The 17,197-nt window shown below is 42.7% G+C and overlaps 6 protein-coding genes across 6 annotated transcripts; 2 read left to right on the forward strand and 4 right to left on the reverse strand.

Moving 5' to 3' along the window:
- Positions 1-2,864: 2,864 nt before the first annotated feature.
- On the forward strand, positions 2,865-4,751 carry VMS1 (Vms1p; the record flags this gene model as incomplete). Its single annotated transcript, XM_018879734.1, has 1 exon — positions 2,865-4,751. One exon carries the CDS (start codon positions 2,865-2,867, stop codon positions 4,749-4,751), a length of 1,887 nt encoding a protein of 628 aa, XP_018737622.1.
- A 97-nt stretch (positions 4,752-4,848) lies between these two features.
- Positions 4,849-7,548, reverse strand: RDH54 (DNA-dependent ATPase RDH54; the record flags this gene model as incomplete). The annotated part of the gene is made up of 1 exon (XM_018879735.1): positions 4,849-7,548. The coding sequence occupies one exon, from the start codon at positions 7,546-7,548 to the stop codon at positions 4,849-4,851; it is 2,700 nt and encodes an 899-aa protein (XP_018737623.1).
- A 276-nt stretch (positions 7,549-7,824) lies between these two features.
- Positions 7,825-8,706, reverse strand: RTA1 (Rta1p; the record flags this gene model as incomplete). Its single annotated transcript, XM_018879736.1, has 1 exon — positions 7,825-8,706. One exon carries the CDS (start codon positions 8,704-8,706, stop codon positions 7,825-7,827), a length of 882 nt encoding a protein of 293 aa, XP_018737624.1.
- Positions 8,707-9,057: 351 nt separating this feature from the next.
- On the forward strand, positions 9,058-10,257 carry ECM22 (Ecm22p; the record flags this gene model as incomplete). Its single annotated transcript, XM_018879738.1, has 1 exon — positions 9,058-10,257. The coding sequence occupies one exon, from the start codon at positions 9,058-9,060 to the stop codon at positions 10,255-10,257; it is 1,200 nt and encodes a 399-aa protein (XP_018737625.1).
- Positions 10,258-10,439: 182 nt separating this feature from the next.
- Positions 10,440-13,295, reverse strand: DSE4 (Dse4p; the record flags this gene model as incomplete). The annotated part of the gene is made up of 1 exon (XM_018879739.1): positions 10,440-13,295. The coding sequence occupies one exon, from the start codon at positions 13,293-13,295 to the stop codon at positions 10,440-10,442; it is 2,856 nt and encodes a 951-aa protein (XP_018737626.1).
- Positions 13,296-14,303: 1,008 nt separating this feature from the next.
- TBF1 (Tbf1p) lies at positions 14,304-16,988 on the reverse strand (the record flags this gene model as incomplete). The annotated part of the gene is made up of 1 exon (XM_018879740.1): positions 14,304-16,988. One exon carries the CDS (start codon positions 16,986-16,988, stop codon positions 14,304-14,306), a length of 2,685 nt encoding a protein of 894 aa, XP_018737627.1.
- Positions 16,989-17,197: the final 209 nt, after the last annotated feature.

The raw sequence follows: 17,197 nt of genomic DNA on the forward strand, positions 1-17,197 counted from the left end.
AAGCTCTGTGTCTGGAAATTCGATACCTCATTCAATTGCTGATGGTCTCGTGTTGCTACCAAGGCGCGTACGCTGGAGTATTAATTAGTTCATTTAGGCCCTCGTTTTGTCTCAGGTGATAAGATAAAGCAATGGGCGATTGTCGATCTGAGACCTAACCCGCCTACCTGCCAATCTCCGCCAAGCTATCAACTATATTAGTATGGCATTTAAACGATTAGTCTGAGTTCTCATAGACGCCGTATCCTGGCTTCTGGTTATAGTTTCTGGCAGTCGTTCAATATACAATCGTAAATATTATTCAAGCATGCACTGAAAAAGTCTATTACTGAACTGACTGATGTATTATCACATCATTAAAGAGATAGTCTCCTAAACCCGCTACCGAGCTAGTCCCTACCATTGCAGTTATGACTCGAGGTAGTCGCATTGACCCCGCTCGTTCTATCTTGCTTCCTTGCATTCGTTCCTCGTATCTGCAGTGTGCCCCTCCTCCAACTAAGTACGATGAGATAGCACTTTCCTTCTTCCCCACCTGGGCACCTGCACTGATATAGACAGATTACTTAGCAGACCATTAGGTAAACCAATTACTATGAAAATACATTTAATTTGTATGAAAAGTTAACCCACATTCATCCCAGCCAGGAAACTCAAACTTTGCTAGTAAGAAATGACAACTGGCTTCAAAACTCTATTAAATATGTGCCCAGGCAATTGCATCACTTACATGATGCATTGACGCCACATAACGAATAACAAATATTATTAGTTGGGTCATAGAATAGTCACATTGTACTAGCAGCCTGTCTCATTTTGGCACATCTTATTTGCCCCTGCATTGAAAATAATTATAGCATATGGAGATAGCTTGGCATTTCACTGTTGTTAACGCAACTACAGGACCCTTCCCAACCGAGCCGAACTTTTTTTTTCTCCCAGTATATGCGATGCTTCTGCATATCGCTACAACCCACCGGGCAGTTGGATACCGTTCACCTATCGCGAGCACATCGGCTCCCTGCACATCTTCCCAATTAGGCTACTTTGCTGGGCTTATCATTAACAAGGGCACCCGACAGGCGTACAAACTACATTTGCAAAGCTTCAGCGCTTCAATAAGTAGCTAGAAATATATATAATAAATGAGTGTCACTAATAACTAATCTATTACCGTCGTATACTGAAATTTTTGGAAATTCCCGATTGTTCAGAACGCTTTCATATTTATTCAATTTTTTTTTTTGGCAACTAAACTTTTGACAGTTGAGCTTAGAACTACCTAAGGGTCTAGTACAGGGTTCGGTATTCCGATAGTCGGGAAAATATAGATAGATCCGAGACACAGGCAATCAGAAACGGAACAGAGTTAGATATTTGAGATCGCAGAAATAATATAAAAACCAAGCGAAATAACCTAGAGAAATTACTAGTGGTTCCGGTAGCAGTGTCGACTACTCTATAATTTTTTCGGACTTAGCCAATGTCGAGTGTTTTAACCGCCCTTAGTTGCGGTTTGTATAAGTCTCGTCCAAAAGATAGTGAAGACGATGAACTCGCTGGTCATACGCAACGGCCTGGTTTATCAGACCGTAATTTAAGAAATGGACGAAGTCAAAAATCGCACGAAAGGAAATCGTCATCACCGAGAAGATCCCATCATATTCCTAGATTGGGGCCATTCAGGCATTCGCATTATGTTCGGAATAGTGTTGAAAGCGAACAGTCTCGCTGTGAGGATCAAATAAATGTCATGGAGGATTACAGAATTCATGATTCGGATGTTGCGGTAACTCGCTCAATTAGCTCTTCAAGATTAGAGCAGGTAGATACTACTCCAACCGTTTATCGCATTACTGACAATGACAGTGCTCATTTCAGAATTAAAGATGGAACTAGAGGTACTCATGTTGGCCATCAAGAAGGACATGAAGACGAAACTGGATCAAATAACCAAAATGCTTCGGATTCACATTTGCACGATTCAGCTTCAGAATCCTCGTTTAAAAGAATTGATGGTAGCGCTTTGTCTTCAAGAGACAGGCCGGTAAATTATTCTATAGTTCTCGATGGCTCTCTGAGTCCTGGGTTTGTGCCGGCAGTTCAGTGAGCTGGCTTCATGAATTCCCTGTATGGACTTTTATAGCTTTATTTTGTGTATAATATTTGATGGTTCGTTTTCTCTTATCTTATCTTACGTATTTTATCATTAGGTATATGACCTTCCTTATCTTATCTGCGTCAATACAACTGTAATTACCAGTGCATGATTCGACATGTGCTGAATGAATCAATATAATCTTTTTACTTTTTACTATGGTAGAATGCTTCCAATAGGGCTGCGACATAAATTTCAGATTTTGACCTGTTGCGAGCCTGGACTCTGGGAGTCTAGCATGGTATGTATCTCATCGATTGACGTCGATCAGATAAGATAAGAATGTTATTCCAAATTGGGAAGCAGGCAGCCCACTATATATCCCAGTCATCCATCCCACTTGTCATATTCCGCTCTAAATGAACCACATCAAGGAGATGTATTTATATCATTGGCCATTTTTGGAATCTCTATATTTGAACCTCACCAGTTCCAAAAACAATTGATTTCTGAAGTATCAAAAAGCGCAGACAATTATTCAAGGGTGCAGTTCAGTTTAGTCACTTCAATTTGCCACGGCTGTACAGCAGCTTACTACGCATGTCAGCACTAATGCTGATTACCCATCATTGCATATTGATGATTTCATCAGGTTCTCTTTATTTATAAAAGCCGTTTTTAACACTCTGATTTTTTGATTTATTAATAATTTCCAGTATAACTACTTTGCATTTTTCATCTTTAATATTAACAAATCAGGCCAATCATGGCGTCATTCTATGCTTATGACCTTCCTGACGAACTTGTCGCTAATCTCGAGGTATACAATTTTTCAGGGGAGGTTGGGTCACATGTCACATCCAGCCCAGAACATGACTTGACGCCGTCTTCAAATCCACCATCCCAGGCCAGCATTACAATTGAGAATGGAAAGTTCAACTGTAGCAGTTGTGGTACGATAACCGCAGAGCTACCTTCTGATGCCCGCGATCATTATCGAAAAGATTTCCACAAACTGAATATCAAACGAAAGATTGAGAACCTGCCACCTTTAACAGAGGACGAATTTGAAAAGCAGATCGGGGAACTCAACGACAGTTTATCAGGATCAGACGAATACTCGTCTTCTGATGATGACGAACTTGAGAAAGTAGAGAAACTGTTAAAAGGTTCACACGTCTCTTCTAATGATGAGTATGGGGATGATGCCAGTTCTCAGAACAAACCTGGATCCCCATTTGCATTTTTCACTCTAAGGGAGACGATATCCGAAGATGTTGTTGATGGGAAGCACAAGCCCAAATTAACACATGAAAGTGTTCTTGCGGTGTACAAGACGCTATTGGATTCAAGTTTGGAAGACAATTCATATCAAGCCTTGAGCAACCTTAAGAATTCGAACAGTGCTCATAGTATTATAATGATGATTGGTGGTGGTCATTTTGCAGCAGCTGTAATCTCACATCAAAAATCTAAAAAGCGTGGGCTTCCGCCTAATTCTTTGCTCGGGATCGAGGTAATTTCCCAAAAGTCTTTTCACAGGTACACAACTAGAAGAAAACAAGGTGGATCACAAAGTGCGAGTGACAATGCAAGAGGGAAAGCGAAGTCTGCAGGTTCTAGTCTCCGAAGATACAATGAACAGGCTCTTGAGCAGGAAATTCATGAATTACTTGATTCATGGAAGTCTTACATAGATTCCTCTGAGAATATTTATGTCAGAGCCAGTGGTAGATCCAATCGTGGTATTTTGATGAATTATCCTAAGGCGCCAATTAGTTCTACTGATAAGCGGATCAAAAGCCTACCTTTCACCACTGGAAGAGCCACTGTAACCGAGGTGAAACGTTCGTGGTTGGAACTCACAACAATCAAGCTTTTCGATAAATCCAAGCTGGTAGATAAGAATGCTTCAAAGAAGAAAGTTGTGACTAAGGAAGATATCAGAAGGCAATTAGAAAAGTCTCGTGCCACTCCTAGTCCTCGTTCATCGTCACCTGCTCCAGTAATTGCATTAACACCAGAAGAAAAGCATACAGTGGAATTGGTATCATTAATAAAGAAATCAAGGTCACCAAGGTTAGCAGCATACCTAAAATCCAATAATATTACTTCTGATTTCAAACTGCAACCTTCTTCTCAATATTCTCTGTATCCAACACTCTTACACTATGCCGCTTCTCAGGGTTCACATCATATTGTTTCTACCCTACTGACATCGCTTAGTGCCGACCCAACAGTAAAGAATAAATTAGGGCGCACAGCTTATGAAGTTGCTCACCATAACAATGATAGGGTGACGACGGATGCGTTCCAGCTAGCGCGGTCTGCCCTAGGGGAGGATAAATGGGACTGGGCAAGAGCTAAGGTGGGACCTGCTCTCACTAAAAGCGATATATCTGCTAGAAACGATCAGGAGAAAGCCGCTGCTGAACAAAAGGTCCGCGAAGACCTCGCCAAAATTGAATCCAGGGAAGCAGATAAGAAACTTGAAAGAACAGTCCTTCGACATGGTGCTGGTATCAAGCTATCTAGCAATGTAGCTACGTCTCTGGGTCAAGAGGCATCTCTTCGGGGTCTTAGTGACGAAGCTCGAATGAAGCTCGAAAGAGAACGCCGGGCCAGAGCCGCTGAAGCTAGATTTAAAAAATAAAAGTAATGTGTAATTTTATTGAATAAATAATAGACCTTTATAGATCCCTTTCAAAATCCGAGAAATATTGTGGTTTAACTCCTCTCCTACTGCTCTTTCAATGTTGCGGATCCTCGACCTCCTCGACCGCCTGACTAGCATTCTCATTGACGACAGTAGACTTCGTAAAGACAAATGATACAGTGTTAGGACTTAGTGATATTATTTTGAGAAGTATGCTGTCTTCAATAGGAGACACGTCGGATGCAACGTCAATATGCCTATAGTCAAATAATCCCTTAAGCCTATCTTTCTTTTTCATAGCCCTTGGAATATGAATACCTTCTTGAGCGACAGCCTTGGCGGACATCCAGCCACCAAGATCATCGTCCGAGTCCGATCCTTCGTAAACGATATTGGAAATGTGCTCTATCTGATTTGAGCATATAGAAGCATCCGTAGATCCCTCACAATATTCCGGGTCCTGGCTAGCATCGCTTTTAAGACAGCCACACTCCAGTATGTCGTGTGTGTTACAGGGCGTATCCTGGTGTAAGACAAATAAGTCCCGGAGATCATCCGCACTGAAGGTGTCACTGCTGTTGGAGTCACCAAAAGTGACCGGATCTTTGGCAGAAGTTACCTCTTTATCACTGTCGACGCTCATAAATCTATCCGCTAGGCCCTGTTTAGTTACTTGGCGCTGGTAAATTTTCTCATCTATTGTGCCACACAAAAGCAAACGATAGATGAACACAGGTTTCTTCTGTCCATCTCTATGAATCCTTGCCATTGCTTGTAAGTCTATTGATGGATTCCAATCGGTATCAAATAAAAATAGGCGTGAGGCTCCGACCAAATTTAGACCGACTCCACCGCTTCTACTGGAAAGCAGGAATGCAAAGCTAGACGACTGGTCGGATTGATTAAATTGGTCAACGATTTTCTGCCTTTTGCTCTGTGCAGTGGAACCATCTAAACGAAGAGAACTCATAGAGTTGTAGTTAAGAAGTACTTCAATCATATCTAAAGTTTGCGTGAACCCGGACACAATGACAACCTTCTCATTGGTGTCATTGTATATATACTTTAAGAATAGCAGGAGAGCTCTTATCTTGCCGCTGTGTAGTGGAAGCTGATTTGCTGATTTCGCAATTAAGGAGGCAGAAACGCTAGCAGCATCACCTTGAGCATTGTGCTGAATTAGTGAAGATGAGTTACATATCTTCTTCAATAGACTAATGGCTCGTAAGTGGTCTGACGTATCATTACTCCCCAAATATGTCTTCAGCTCAGAGGAATCAAGGATTTGTTTGTACATTTGGAGCTGTGTATCAGTGGGATAACAGAATATAACTGACTCCGTTTTGGGTGGAAGGTATCTATCCAAGGTGCTTGCTGTTCTACGAAGAATGAATTTCTGTGTTAGCTGTGTCAGTTCTTCAGATTTTTGCTTGCCAAGAGTGACATCATTTTTCAGCGCACCTGGCTGTCGAGATCTCATAATTGGGGTCTCAAAATTCTTTCTGAAGCTTCCATATGTTCCTAAAATTCCAGGATTTAAGAAATCAATCATAACGAAAAACTCACCAAGATCATTTTGAATTGGTGTGCCACTAAGAATTATTTTTTTCTCTGTGTTTAGCGCCACCAATGCTTGGATTGATTTATTGGTTGCGTTCTTCAGGCGATGACCCTCGTCGCAAACAATAATGTCAAATTTTACAGACTTTAGCTCTTCTACCAGAGTACGAACTTTTTCATAGCCTACAATCATTACCGAGTAAACCTTACTTCCTGTGAAATCTCTGATTCTAGCTTTAGAATCCGCCACAAATACACCTATTCGGTCCTGTCCTAGCCATTTTCTAAATTCTTTCTGCCAATTTGCTATCAGTGTAACAGGGCAGACTATCAGCACCCTCTTCAGAACTGGAGGTTCCCCTCGTATAGGGTTTTGCTTTAACAATGTCCATAGTAGCGCAATGGTTAAGAGGGTCTTACCAAGACCCATTTCATCCGCCAAAAGTGCGCCTTTTCCAGCATAGTGGTTCATCCCCATCACGCATTGGTACAAGAATTTTACACCCTCAACTTGATGTGGACGTAGTTTTGATGATATTAGAGGGTCAACGACAACATCGATTATTGTCTTTCCCAGCGGCTCTGGGCGTGGCCGTGGAAGAACTATGGCTCCAGGTGCTGTTGGATCGAAGCGAGGTGTCATGTTTGACTTCATACGGGAACCTCCTATTAGAGCCATCGAACTCTTCAGACTGGGTGACACTGTTGGTAGGGGCTGAGATAAGCAGGGTGTTGCATTGGTTTTATCACCCTCATCATCATCAGCTTTAATCGAGTCTATCTGAACCTCAAAAAACCCGACTCGAATAACGTCATCAATCTTGATTCCATTACTCACTTTTGATTGTGCAATTAATTTGCCCGACTCATTTCTAAGCTTAGCAATATTATTTTCGTCTATTAACAGGATGCCATCTCCCTCCCAAGTTTTATTCTTCTTAGTGGAATACTTCCGCCATAGAATTGTGAACGTCTTTCTAGCCGAGTTGGGAGCATCTGGTAATTCTATTTTCTTCTCTGAATCTTGCAATGACTTTATCTGAGAGAGCGCCGCCAATTGTCTTTGATGCCTCTTTGGCGTATGTTCTATTTTGAATTTCTTGCTTAGGACACTCTCCAAGCATTCAGTATCTCCCAAGCGTTCGTGCGATGTTTTATTAAGTTGTAGAGGTTTAAAAGGAGCAGCTGCTCCTGTTGATAAGGAGTTTGCATCTATCCGTCTTCTTCGGTACATAAGTGGTTTGTTATCGCCGAAGTTCACAACTATCTATGAAGTCTCTCGAAGGTTGGTGTAGATCTTCAGTCGACGCGAATCGTACGCGAACCTTAATCAGAGCACGCGGCTTATGCAGGGACTAAGATCAGAGGGACCCTGACAACGAGTGTATGGGTTTAGTGACGGGCTCTCGTCTGATGATCACACATAGGACAGTAATAGGATGGTAATGGAAATAAATAAAATTGTCACAAACAGCCAATGTATCTATAAGAGCGTAACTAGATAAATTAATTAAACCCCCTTCTGGGCGGTGAGATGAATCTGATCTCCTCGTTCCCCTTCATAGGGAAGATTGAAGGGGCCCTCTTCTTGGGCAAAAGTTTCAGTTGACACGGGTTTTTCCATGACATTCCGAACCATGACATTTCCTGGGTGCATAATAATAAAGACGACCATGACTCCAGTCATGAGCACGGCATCAAATATATACATGAACACTTCGTGAACCATCAGGAAACCTTGAAATCCCTGAGCGTATTCAATGATACGATAGACATTTCTAATCAAGATTAGAATGCATGCTGCGTATGTGACCAGGAAGAATTTATCGAGAGTGCCTCTATCAACTGGTAGATCCCTGTTAATTTTTCGAATACGTCTGTGAACAATGGTGGAGACAATAATAAATGCGCCAAAGAAGATGAGTTGGACTATCAAACCGCCAATGACTACATCACTACCCAAGGTGTGGTTATGAGCACCGCCTGACGCCTGGATGCCACCACCTGCTCCTTGCAGAAGTAGAGAAAGAACATCACCAAACACAAATATTGGGGTGATAATTTTGAGCTTCATAGGAGACAGATCTTCAACATGTAAATATCGGATCAATCTTCCCAAAGTCATATAAATGGATGCTGCAAAGAAGCATGGTGGCAGTAGGATGAATAGGGTTTGAGCAGCATAAGGACCAACTTCGCTAGGACGATGGCCGGAAATGATTCTAGTGATGTATCCGAGGACTTCGAAGACACCTCCAATGCAAAAGACAGAGAAGTAAAGTACACGTTTCTTAGCTACCAGATAAATATGAGCAGCGCTTAGGATGGTAAATACCACTATAAACACAACACAAGCAGCAACTGAAGGGTTAAACCCAAAAATATTCTGCATTATTGTATTGTTTTCTCTTCAGGAATTCAGAGGCATACAATTCAGAAGAATTTGATTGATATTTATGCTCCTCAGCTACTATCTATTACCAGTTTTACGAAACTGTGGGCCTTTATATGCATTTAAGGATTCTGGCAGGCAGAGAGGCAATCAACAAAACTTCGTTTCGCATATTTCGGATTTTGCTTTGCAGCATGTACGGTTTAGATGTAACGGGCACCTAATGCGCTGCCACTCTGCATACGAGTGAGTAATCTTATCAACGGCTGGGCCTCGTTTAGACTCTGCCTCGATGCACAAATATGCGTTCACATCTCGTCGCAGCTCGGGAATTTCGGATTTACCCACAATATGCCACCAACTACCACTAAAGCTAACACGACCAAACACGTTAAATCTCATTATGGATGTTTATCATGCAAATCAAGAAAGATTAAATGCGATGAGACTAAGCCTGTTTGCAGGAGATGTAAGATCCAGCACTTAGACTGTGTGTATAGCCCAGATTGGTCTCAACGTCGCAAAAGAGCTCGTGAAGACGCAGTGGCAAAGAGTTCTGCCAGTCCCAGCACTGCCTCTTCAACACCTGTTGACAGTTCCCAATTAAGGCCTCGCTTTGATGCTTTTACTTCAACTGAGCCGATTGCCAACATTCCTATAACTACAGAACTTAAGCTGCTATATCACTGGACGGCCTTTACTTGGCAAACTTTCCGTGCTTATGACACGTATTTCCAGACAGAAATTCCCAAGCAGGCTTTTGAATATCGCCTGCTGCTAGATTCGATATTGCTATTAGCTGCAGCCCATTCCTATCATCTTGAACCAACTGAAGAGATTCACGATGCATTAGAGGTATACAAATACAGGACGATAGTGGGTGTTCGACACGAGATTCAAAATGCAGCTATGGGGACTCAACCTCCAGCTGGACTAGCATGGTCCAGTGCATTTCTAGCAGTATTCTACCTAACATGCGAGAGTGACAGAGAATTTGCAGGGCTGTCCCAGGGATGGAGGCCGCTTTTCCAGGGCATGAAAGATATATTTCTTGCCATGAAGAAGGATGAGTTGCCAGTGGTTCTAAAAAGTGTTCCACGGATGGATGACAACCATGACAGTGAAAAGTATTTTGTTCTACTGGAAAATATATATAAGGATAGGGCAAGTGGGGAGGCCTTGATGGTATATGAAGAAACAGCGAAATCTTTAGCTCTATATATTGCCAAGCTATTATCGAATCCTGAAGATAACGCTGCTATTCATGTTTCACGATGGATTCTAGCTGGCATGTCAGACGACTTTGTGCGGCTTGTTAACGACTTTGATCCTGTAGCTTTAACGTTCTTGGCAACTTTTTTCTCAGTCATGTCATCTCTACCATTTTGGTTTTACGGTATTTATGCTTGGAAACATCATTTGCGAATCAAAGCAAAGATTCCGCCAGATATGCATCATTTTCTCGAACCTAGTTATATTGGACTCAAATCGACACCACCTTATCAAGATAATCCAACAACCACCGTGAAGATCGAGACCAAGACGCCATAAGAATGGCGTGTGCCAGCATGTGGATGGGCAGTTATTTAAAGTTATTTAAAGTTCACCCGATTTAGGGGAGTGATAGAATTTTAAGTTTAAGATAGTGTATTATTATAAAAATGCAAACAAAATAAAAAACACCGAGTCCCAGAAAAAAGAGATAATGCAAAATTTAAGAATCGAAAAAAAATTTAAGAAGATGGCGAACCACCAAGACCTGCTGATAGTGCTAAGTACCAAGTTCTACTAGCACCTCCGTCGAGCCATTGAGGCTGGAAGTTATCTTGAGCAAAGTAATTATAAGCTGAAACAGGGTCGTAAAGGGCTTGATTACTTCTAAGAATACCAGCCCAACCACTGTCAAGGGAATCAATGATAGAAGCCAATTTCTCAGTCCACTCTTGCTCAACAAACTCGGCACTTCTAATGAGGCCAGAAGCAGGAGTGATGGGGATCATATGAATACCTTGAATGTACTCAAGATTAGTGCCGAAGTAAGTGGTGTGATCAACCTTATTCTCGAAAGTGATACCAGGTACCTTGTTCTTGATAAAGTTGGATGGTTGGTTTGTGTTGTTATCCAGCATTAGGAAATAGTTGCTAAGAGATCTTGCCATGACTGAGAGCATAAGGTCACCTCTTGCTTCCATATTAGCATCACCTGTCACTTTACCCCAAAGCTTCATACCGTAAGCAAAGTTATAGTCCTCGGAACTGGACTCCTCGTCTTTACCATCAGCACTAGCAAACATACCATGAGCCCATGAATGGCCACTGAACCAATCAAACATACGTGAAACAGGGAAGTAACTGTCATCATGAGATGGATTAGCGACGTCTCTAACCAATGAGTTGACCCAATCTTTGTTCTCATTGATCCAGTTACCGCCATATGCTTGATCAATGTAACCAATGATGGCTGCAGCGTGAACCATGTAGCCGTAATGGAAGTGATGGTCATTGTAGTAAGGACTTCCATAATCATCCAAAGGACTTCCACCATTCTGGGCAGCTGAAGATGTGACACCCTTGAGTAAAGTGTCATAGATTAGAGGAGTTTGCTGAGTGTTGCTGGTAAACAAGGAGAACGCCTGTTGGAGATTTGCAAGACCAGACTTAGCCAAGTCATCATTTTTGAGAATGTCTTTGACAACAAGAAGAATGTAAGCAAACTTATCAAACGCTTTGCCTGATGTGTATGTGGAAGGACTATTGGTCTGACCAGAAATATCCTGTGCCAATTCCTGATTCGCAACACTAGCCATGAGCTGCAAGGCTTCTTGACTGTAGGAAGGACCTGAAAAAGAGCTTTGAGAAGACCAAGGCAGAAACTGCATACCTGTGTTGAGAACTTCATTCATCACTAACTTGTTGGTCAAGTATCCAGTCATCACACCCTTAGTATTGGAGTCAATGGTGAACTGAGTAGCAGCACTGCTCATTGAAGAGTCAAATGACTGGGTTTGATGAGGCAAAGTCCAGATCCAAGTGGTGCCACCAGCCGATGTACCCTTAGTCGAGTAATCAATAGTATATGATGCAACATCGTTGTTTACACTAGCAGAAACACTGGCACTGACAGGATACTGACCAGCAGCCTTGTCAAAAGAGCTATCTGCACCAGCGGGGACGACACCAACTTGAATAACAACACCATTGGCAGGTCCTGTGGTAGCCTTGATCTCAAAATCATTCAGCACGTCAAGATCAAAGTCCTGGCCTTCAGGGACCGTAGCATAGAGGTTCCAGGTGACACCGTTGAAAAGAGTAATAATGTACTTCTGGATATTTGACGCAGGTGGGTTGCTGCTTTTAGTAACTGAATTGAATCCAAGTTGACTGTAGAAATAAGGAGTCAATCCGTTATATTCGGCAGTAACAAAACCCATTCCAACGACCAAAGGGAAGTTAACAGAGCCTGATGATCCGCCGGTCGAGAGGGCAGCATTGACAGAAAATGTATCTGAGTCAGAGACACTCAGTTGCATGTTGTCATTAGTAAACTCAGATGCAGAATAGACAAATGACATAAGGCCAATAGGATTGATATAGTATTCAACGGGATCAGCATTTGGATCTGGACCAAATGCACGCTGGCTATGATTAACATGAGAAATAGCCATTCCGTAGTAATTGGTGTCATTTGACCACCAGACTGAGTATGGCTGAGCATAAACAGGATACATTTGGTCAGCTAAGAACAAATTGCTGTAGAACTTGTTGGTATGAAGAGGGTTTCCATTATTGTTGACGCCAGAGGGAATCGAGATATCAAGATCTTCTCTAGGGAAAACAGAAGCTGGGGCCTCTGTTGACACAGGCTGAGAGAAAATGTCGCCACCAAGTTGATAGTAGGCACCGCTAGAGGGTTGTGAAACAGGAGCTGCTGACTCACTTGAGCTAATTCCAGCCGCAGAGGAGCTGGATGAACTGGTCGATGAAGAGGAAGCAGGAAGACTCACCAAACTTGACAAAGAGGCGACTGAACCCACAGTTGAGGAGCTCAGAACAGGAGCGCCTGACGAAGGTGTTGAGCTGCTTGGCGATGAAGAAGTGAATGAAGCTTGTAATGTCGATGGAATAGAAGTCGAAGAGGCTGGAGTTGACAACAGGAATTCAGCTGCAGATGGGGCAGCAACCGGTGTAGCCTGATTAGACGAAGTCGGTCCGGCCGTTGCCACTGTGTTTGGCGGGATACTGAGACCAGTAGTATAAGTAGCGGGATCAATTGTTTTACTGAGTGAAGTTGTAGAGTATGTCGAATACTGGGTGACAGGAGGGACACTGACCAGAGAAATACTGGTAATGATGGTACTTTGGATCACAGTAACTGGAGTGGTGGTTGCAATAAACAAAGTAGTCAGCTCAGAAACAGTTTGATCTTTGGTAACCTGCACAGGCTGACCAGCGGTAACTGTGACATACTTGGGAGCTGCGGTAACAACCTCATGAACCTCTTTTATGATGACAGCTGATTCTGCCTGTAGAATTGCCGATGTCAAGGCGGTGGCTGAGAGAAGCGTTCGAGATAAAGCGGGCACTCTCATTTTAGTGACTTGCTAATAAAAAACCAAAGGTGTGGTGATTTCCACAACCGTGTCTCTTTATATTGAGAGTCGGTCGTAATATGACAGAGCGAAACAAAAGAGCGAAATAGTTAAGCTAGGAGTTGAGTGAAAGATGAAACTTGTTTCAAACCTGCTTCAAAAGGAGGGACGGTGCAGGGCTATACTGCTATAATAAGACAGGAACGAATGAACAATAGTCGAACCCTTCAAATGGAGCCGACTTGCTCCCATATTTATAACTGAACTCCGATAGCCTAGGGCGGTCATAGCCCCTGCAGAACCTGGCTCTCGTACTCGCTTAAGCGTGTGCAATTCCGTATTCGAAAAATAATACCCAGCATTATCATTTTAATACGGATTTGATCTGTACCCGCCTCCACATGATGACGAACATGGAGATCGATGACTTTTGATGATGCCAAGTTCACATAGTAAAACATTGCATGCATCGTGCATATGCAGTGCTATGACCACTTTCAGAAATCCAGGGGGCTGGGATGTGCATAAAAAAACAAGCAGGGCTGGCTCGCCATCCGTTTCGCCATTTTTTATTGCCTGAAAATATTCAGAAGGCAGAGTCTATTTACGCAAATATCAAGTCCTAGATTTAGTAGATTGCTGTTAAATTGTTCAGAAGTCGTTGAGAGTGAGCTAGTGGCCACACAATTAAGGCACATGTTTCTCGGGTATGCAAGAGAGCAGCAGAAGTTAAATCGACTATTCCACTTAGGGAAAAGGAGCCAATATGCCGTAGTGTGTTAGACATCTGCCGAATCTAATCTCCAATCTGAGATTCTCACCAACAAGTCGAACTAAAATCCCGTTATGCACAGTTAGCCTCATAAGAGTTACGTTTCAGATCTTGCAGTTTTCGTTCAAGTGCGTCCTGCCCCTGCGTAAGTAATATTAAAGGGACATGCGTGTTACAAAACTACAATAATAAATTAATTTATAAATACAAACATATAGTGTTATACAGGACCAGATCTACTGATCACCCTCTCTAGAGATAAATTCGCCCACTCTTTGTAGTAATTGCTCTAGATTGCTTGCATCGTCTCCCCCCGCCACCATAGTAGTGCTCTCCTCAGCTTGGCGGGATTTGTTGTCCGAGTGAAAATCGTCGACAGCATTGACGTTCGTTTCTGAAACATTGTCATTTTGCAATATCTGGCTGGAATTAAATTCGACGGTTGTTTCTGGCGAGGTTGGCTTAGGATCTGTGTCTGGGGGCGGTCGATTTGCGGCAGGGCTGGCTGGGAACAAGATCGGATCGACACCGGTTTCATCAGAGGAGGATGGCCATGATGGGGCGTGAGAGATTGCCTCGGTGCGGCTTGAATCAACCTGTGACTGTGGAGTCGGCTGATTTGAATTTTTGTTAGGAGTTATCGTTCCAGGAGGAGTATCACTAGCCTCGCCTCCCTTTCTTTTCTCCTTAGTTTTCTTATGGGCCTGGCTGCGGGCATTGATATCACCGGTGACGTATTGGAACGATCGCGGAACTGGGATCCCTGATTTCAGGAAAAATATTTTCAAATTGCGGGCTTTATCCTTCAACTGAACCTGATTTCTATCCTTGAGGACTTCGGAAATCGAGCCTCCGGGACCGTAAAGTTCTAAGATTTGACTCCAATATGGACCGTCAACAGCGTCAAGGCCCTGAATAAGAGCCTCTTCCTCTTCATTTGTCCAGGGTCTCCTAGCATAAACAATACTACCAGTTTTTCCAGGCACTGTAGATGGTGAGCTATTTTCAGGTTTCTCATTAAATGATGTGGTGGAATTTGATGCCATAAGCTTTCGTGCTGCTTTGTAAGCCATTAACGAGTCAGAATAGTTACTCTCATCACTTTCAGTTCCTTGATTGCTGGTTGAGTTTAACATATTGTCCGGCCTAGCAGGAAATGCTGTTGAAGGCTGTGTACCATGACTATTCCAAACTTGTACAATTGGTTTCTTAGATGTAGTAATAGACTCCGATCCACTGTTTACCGTAGCGCCCGCTGAAATCCCCTGTGTTACTATTGGCAGTGTAGCTCCGCTGTTGCCATTGTACACCTGTGCCACTTGATTATGGGCTTTCCCTGTATACTCCGTCAATTCCTTCAGAAAAGAAAGCCATTGATATGTCTGAGCCAGAGTTTCCGAAGACTCTTCTGATTCCAGTCTCGAGCGTCGTCGTTTACATTTCGTTATGAATTCCTCTTCACTTGGAGATAATGATTTTCTGTCTGGTCGAAAGCTATAAAGCACCTGCTCGAGATTTTCAGGAAATAAATCATTCAAGACGTCGGTTTTGGATTTTTCATTTTGGCCCAGTGCTGAAATATACGCCTGGGTCTTGAGATCAAGAAATAAGCTTGCAAGGGGCTTCAGCAATTTTCCGTTTTCAGGCACAAACGTTTCAAGAAAATACTCATTCAAATGATAAAATCCAACCTCGATAGAACCAAAAACTGCAGCTAGAAAAGTTACAAGGTTGGCACGCTGAACAATTTGTTTGGTGCTTCGTGAAGTGTTGTCAAGACCCTCAATAGAAGAAGACAAAAACTGCTCATCACTAAAAACCAATTTGGTTCGCTGAAAAATATCAAGTAACATTGAGTAAGCTATACCCCGATTGCTCTTGGGTTGAGTGACAATATTTAGAGTATCTTGGTATGAATTCTTGCCCAATAATAAGTCCAATATTTGCGTTGCGAGACTCCCAATTACTGTCAAAGCTCCTACACGAATAAGAATTTTGGCTTCCTTGTCCTCCTCACCCAGATCCCGACTATCCACAACTAGTATGTCATCTGAATCACCATTTGGCTTGGCGCCTTTTGATATGCCAGTTATTACCGGTTCTTCCTCCGTTTCTCCAACGAGAGCTTTATCAACAGCCAAGTTCTCTATTGTCATATCCGATTTCTTTGCAGTTGCTGACGCTGTTGTTGTCTGTGTAGCTTCCTGGGCTTTACTGATCAATGGGTCCACATTGCTGCTTTCCAATGTAACGTGAGTTGCAAATGTCTCCGATGAGCCTCCGGGTATATGCTTCGGTTCGCTTAAGCTTGTAGTACTGTGTTCTCCTTCAATTGGTTGGAAAGCTGAATGTGTCACAGCCGGAGTCTCGGCGTCGTTACCCACACTTTCTTGCACACTTTGTAAATGCTGTGTGAGGAATCGAAGTTGATCAGCTTCATTCATTTCCAGAAGCTTTGAAAAATCTTCTTGTGGGCCAACTGGATTTAATGGGGGTTGTGTATCTTCAGCTGGCTTTTCCCCGGCTAACTTCTGATTCAGTTCAGAAAAGGCATTCTTCAGTTCTTCGTCTCTGGCTTGGTCACTTGCCTTGTCAGCCTCTTCATAATCCTTATTGTGCTTTTTCGTGTCGGGCTGATCCAATGTGTTGTCAACGTCATCCAACGGCCGCTTTTCTGGGTGCCTGAAGTCGCTTTCATTATTATCCAGTCCCAGAATTTGCGGGTTACTCTGAGCTAGTTGATGGTTATTCTCGGATGAATCAACATGGTCATTTGCGACGATAGCTACTGAGGCAGCCTCTACCTGTTCTTGAAGGGCACTGGCATTTTTTTCTATCAGTTCGATTAATTCTTGTTCGGACAGAGGGTGTGAATTGGGGTCATGCTGATCGACCCCATCACTGTGGTTGTCAAAATTCATGGCAACTTATTGCCTGAAACTACAGAGTTAGATCGTCGCGTTAATTATAGAGAATGATGGAATGATAGAAAAATTGCGGAACTCAAAAATGCACTCCTATCTTATCTTATCTACCGTGGGTCATCTTGATTAGGGCTTGCGTTGTTAGGGCTATTTGAGATTTCAAAAATTATTTGTTATCGTGATGTTAGGGTTTTGCTGTTGACCCC

Source organism: Sugiyamaella lignohabitans, chromosome B (genome assembly GCF_001640025.1).
Source record: "Sugiyamaella lignohabitans strain CBS 10342 chromosome B, complete sequence".
NCBI lineage: Eukaryota > Fungi > Ascomycota > Dipodascomycetes > Dipodascales > Trichomonascaceae > Sugiyamaella > Sugiyamaella lignohabitans.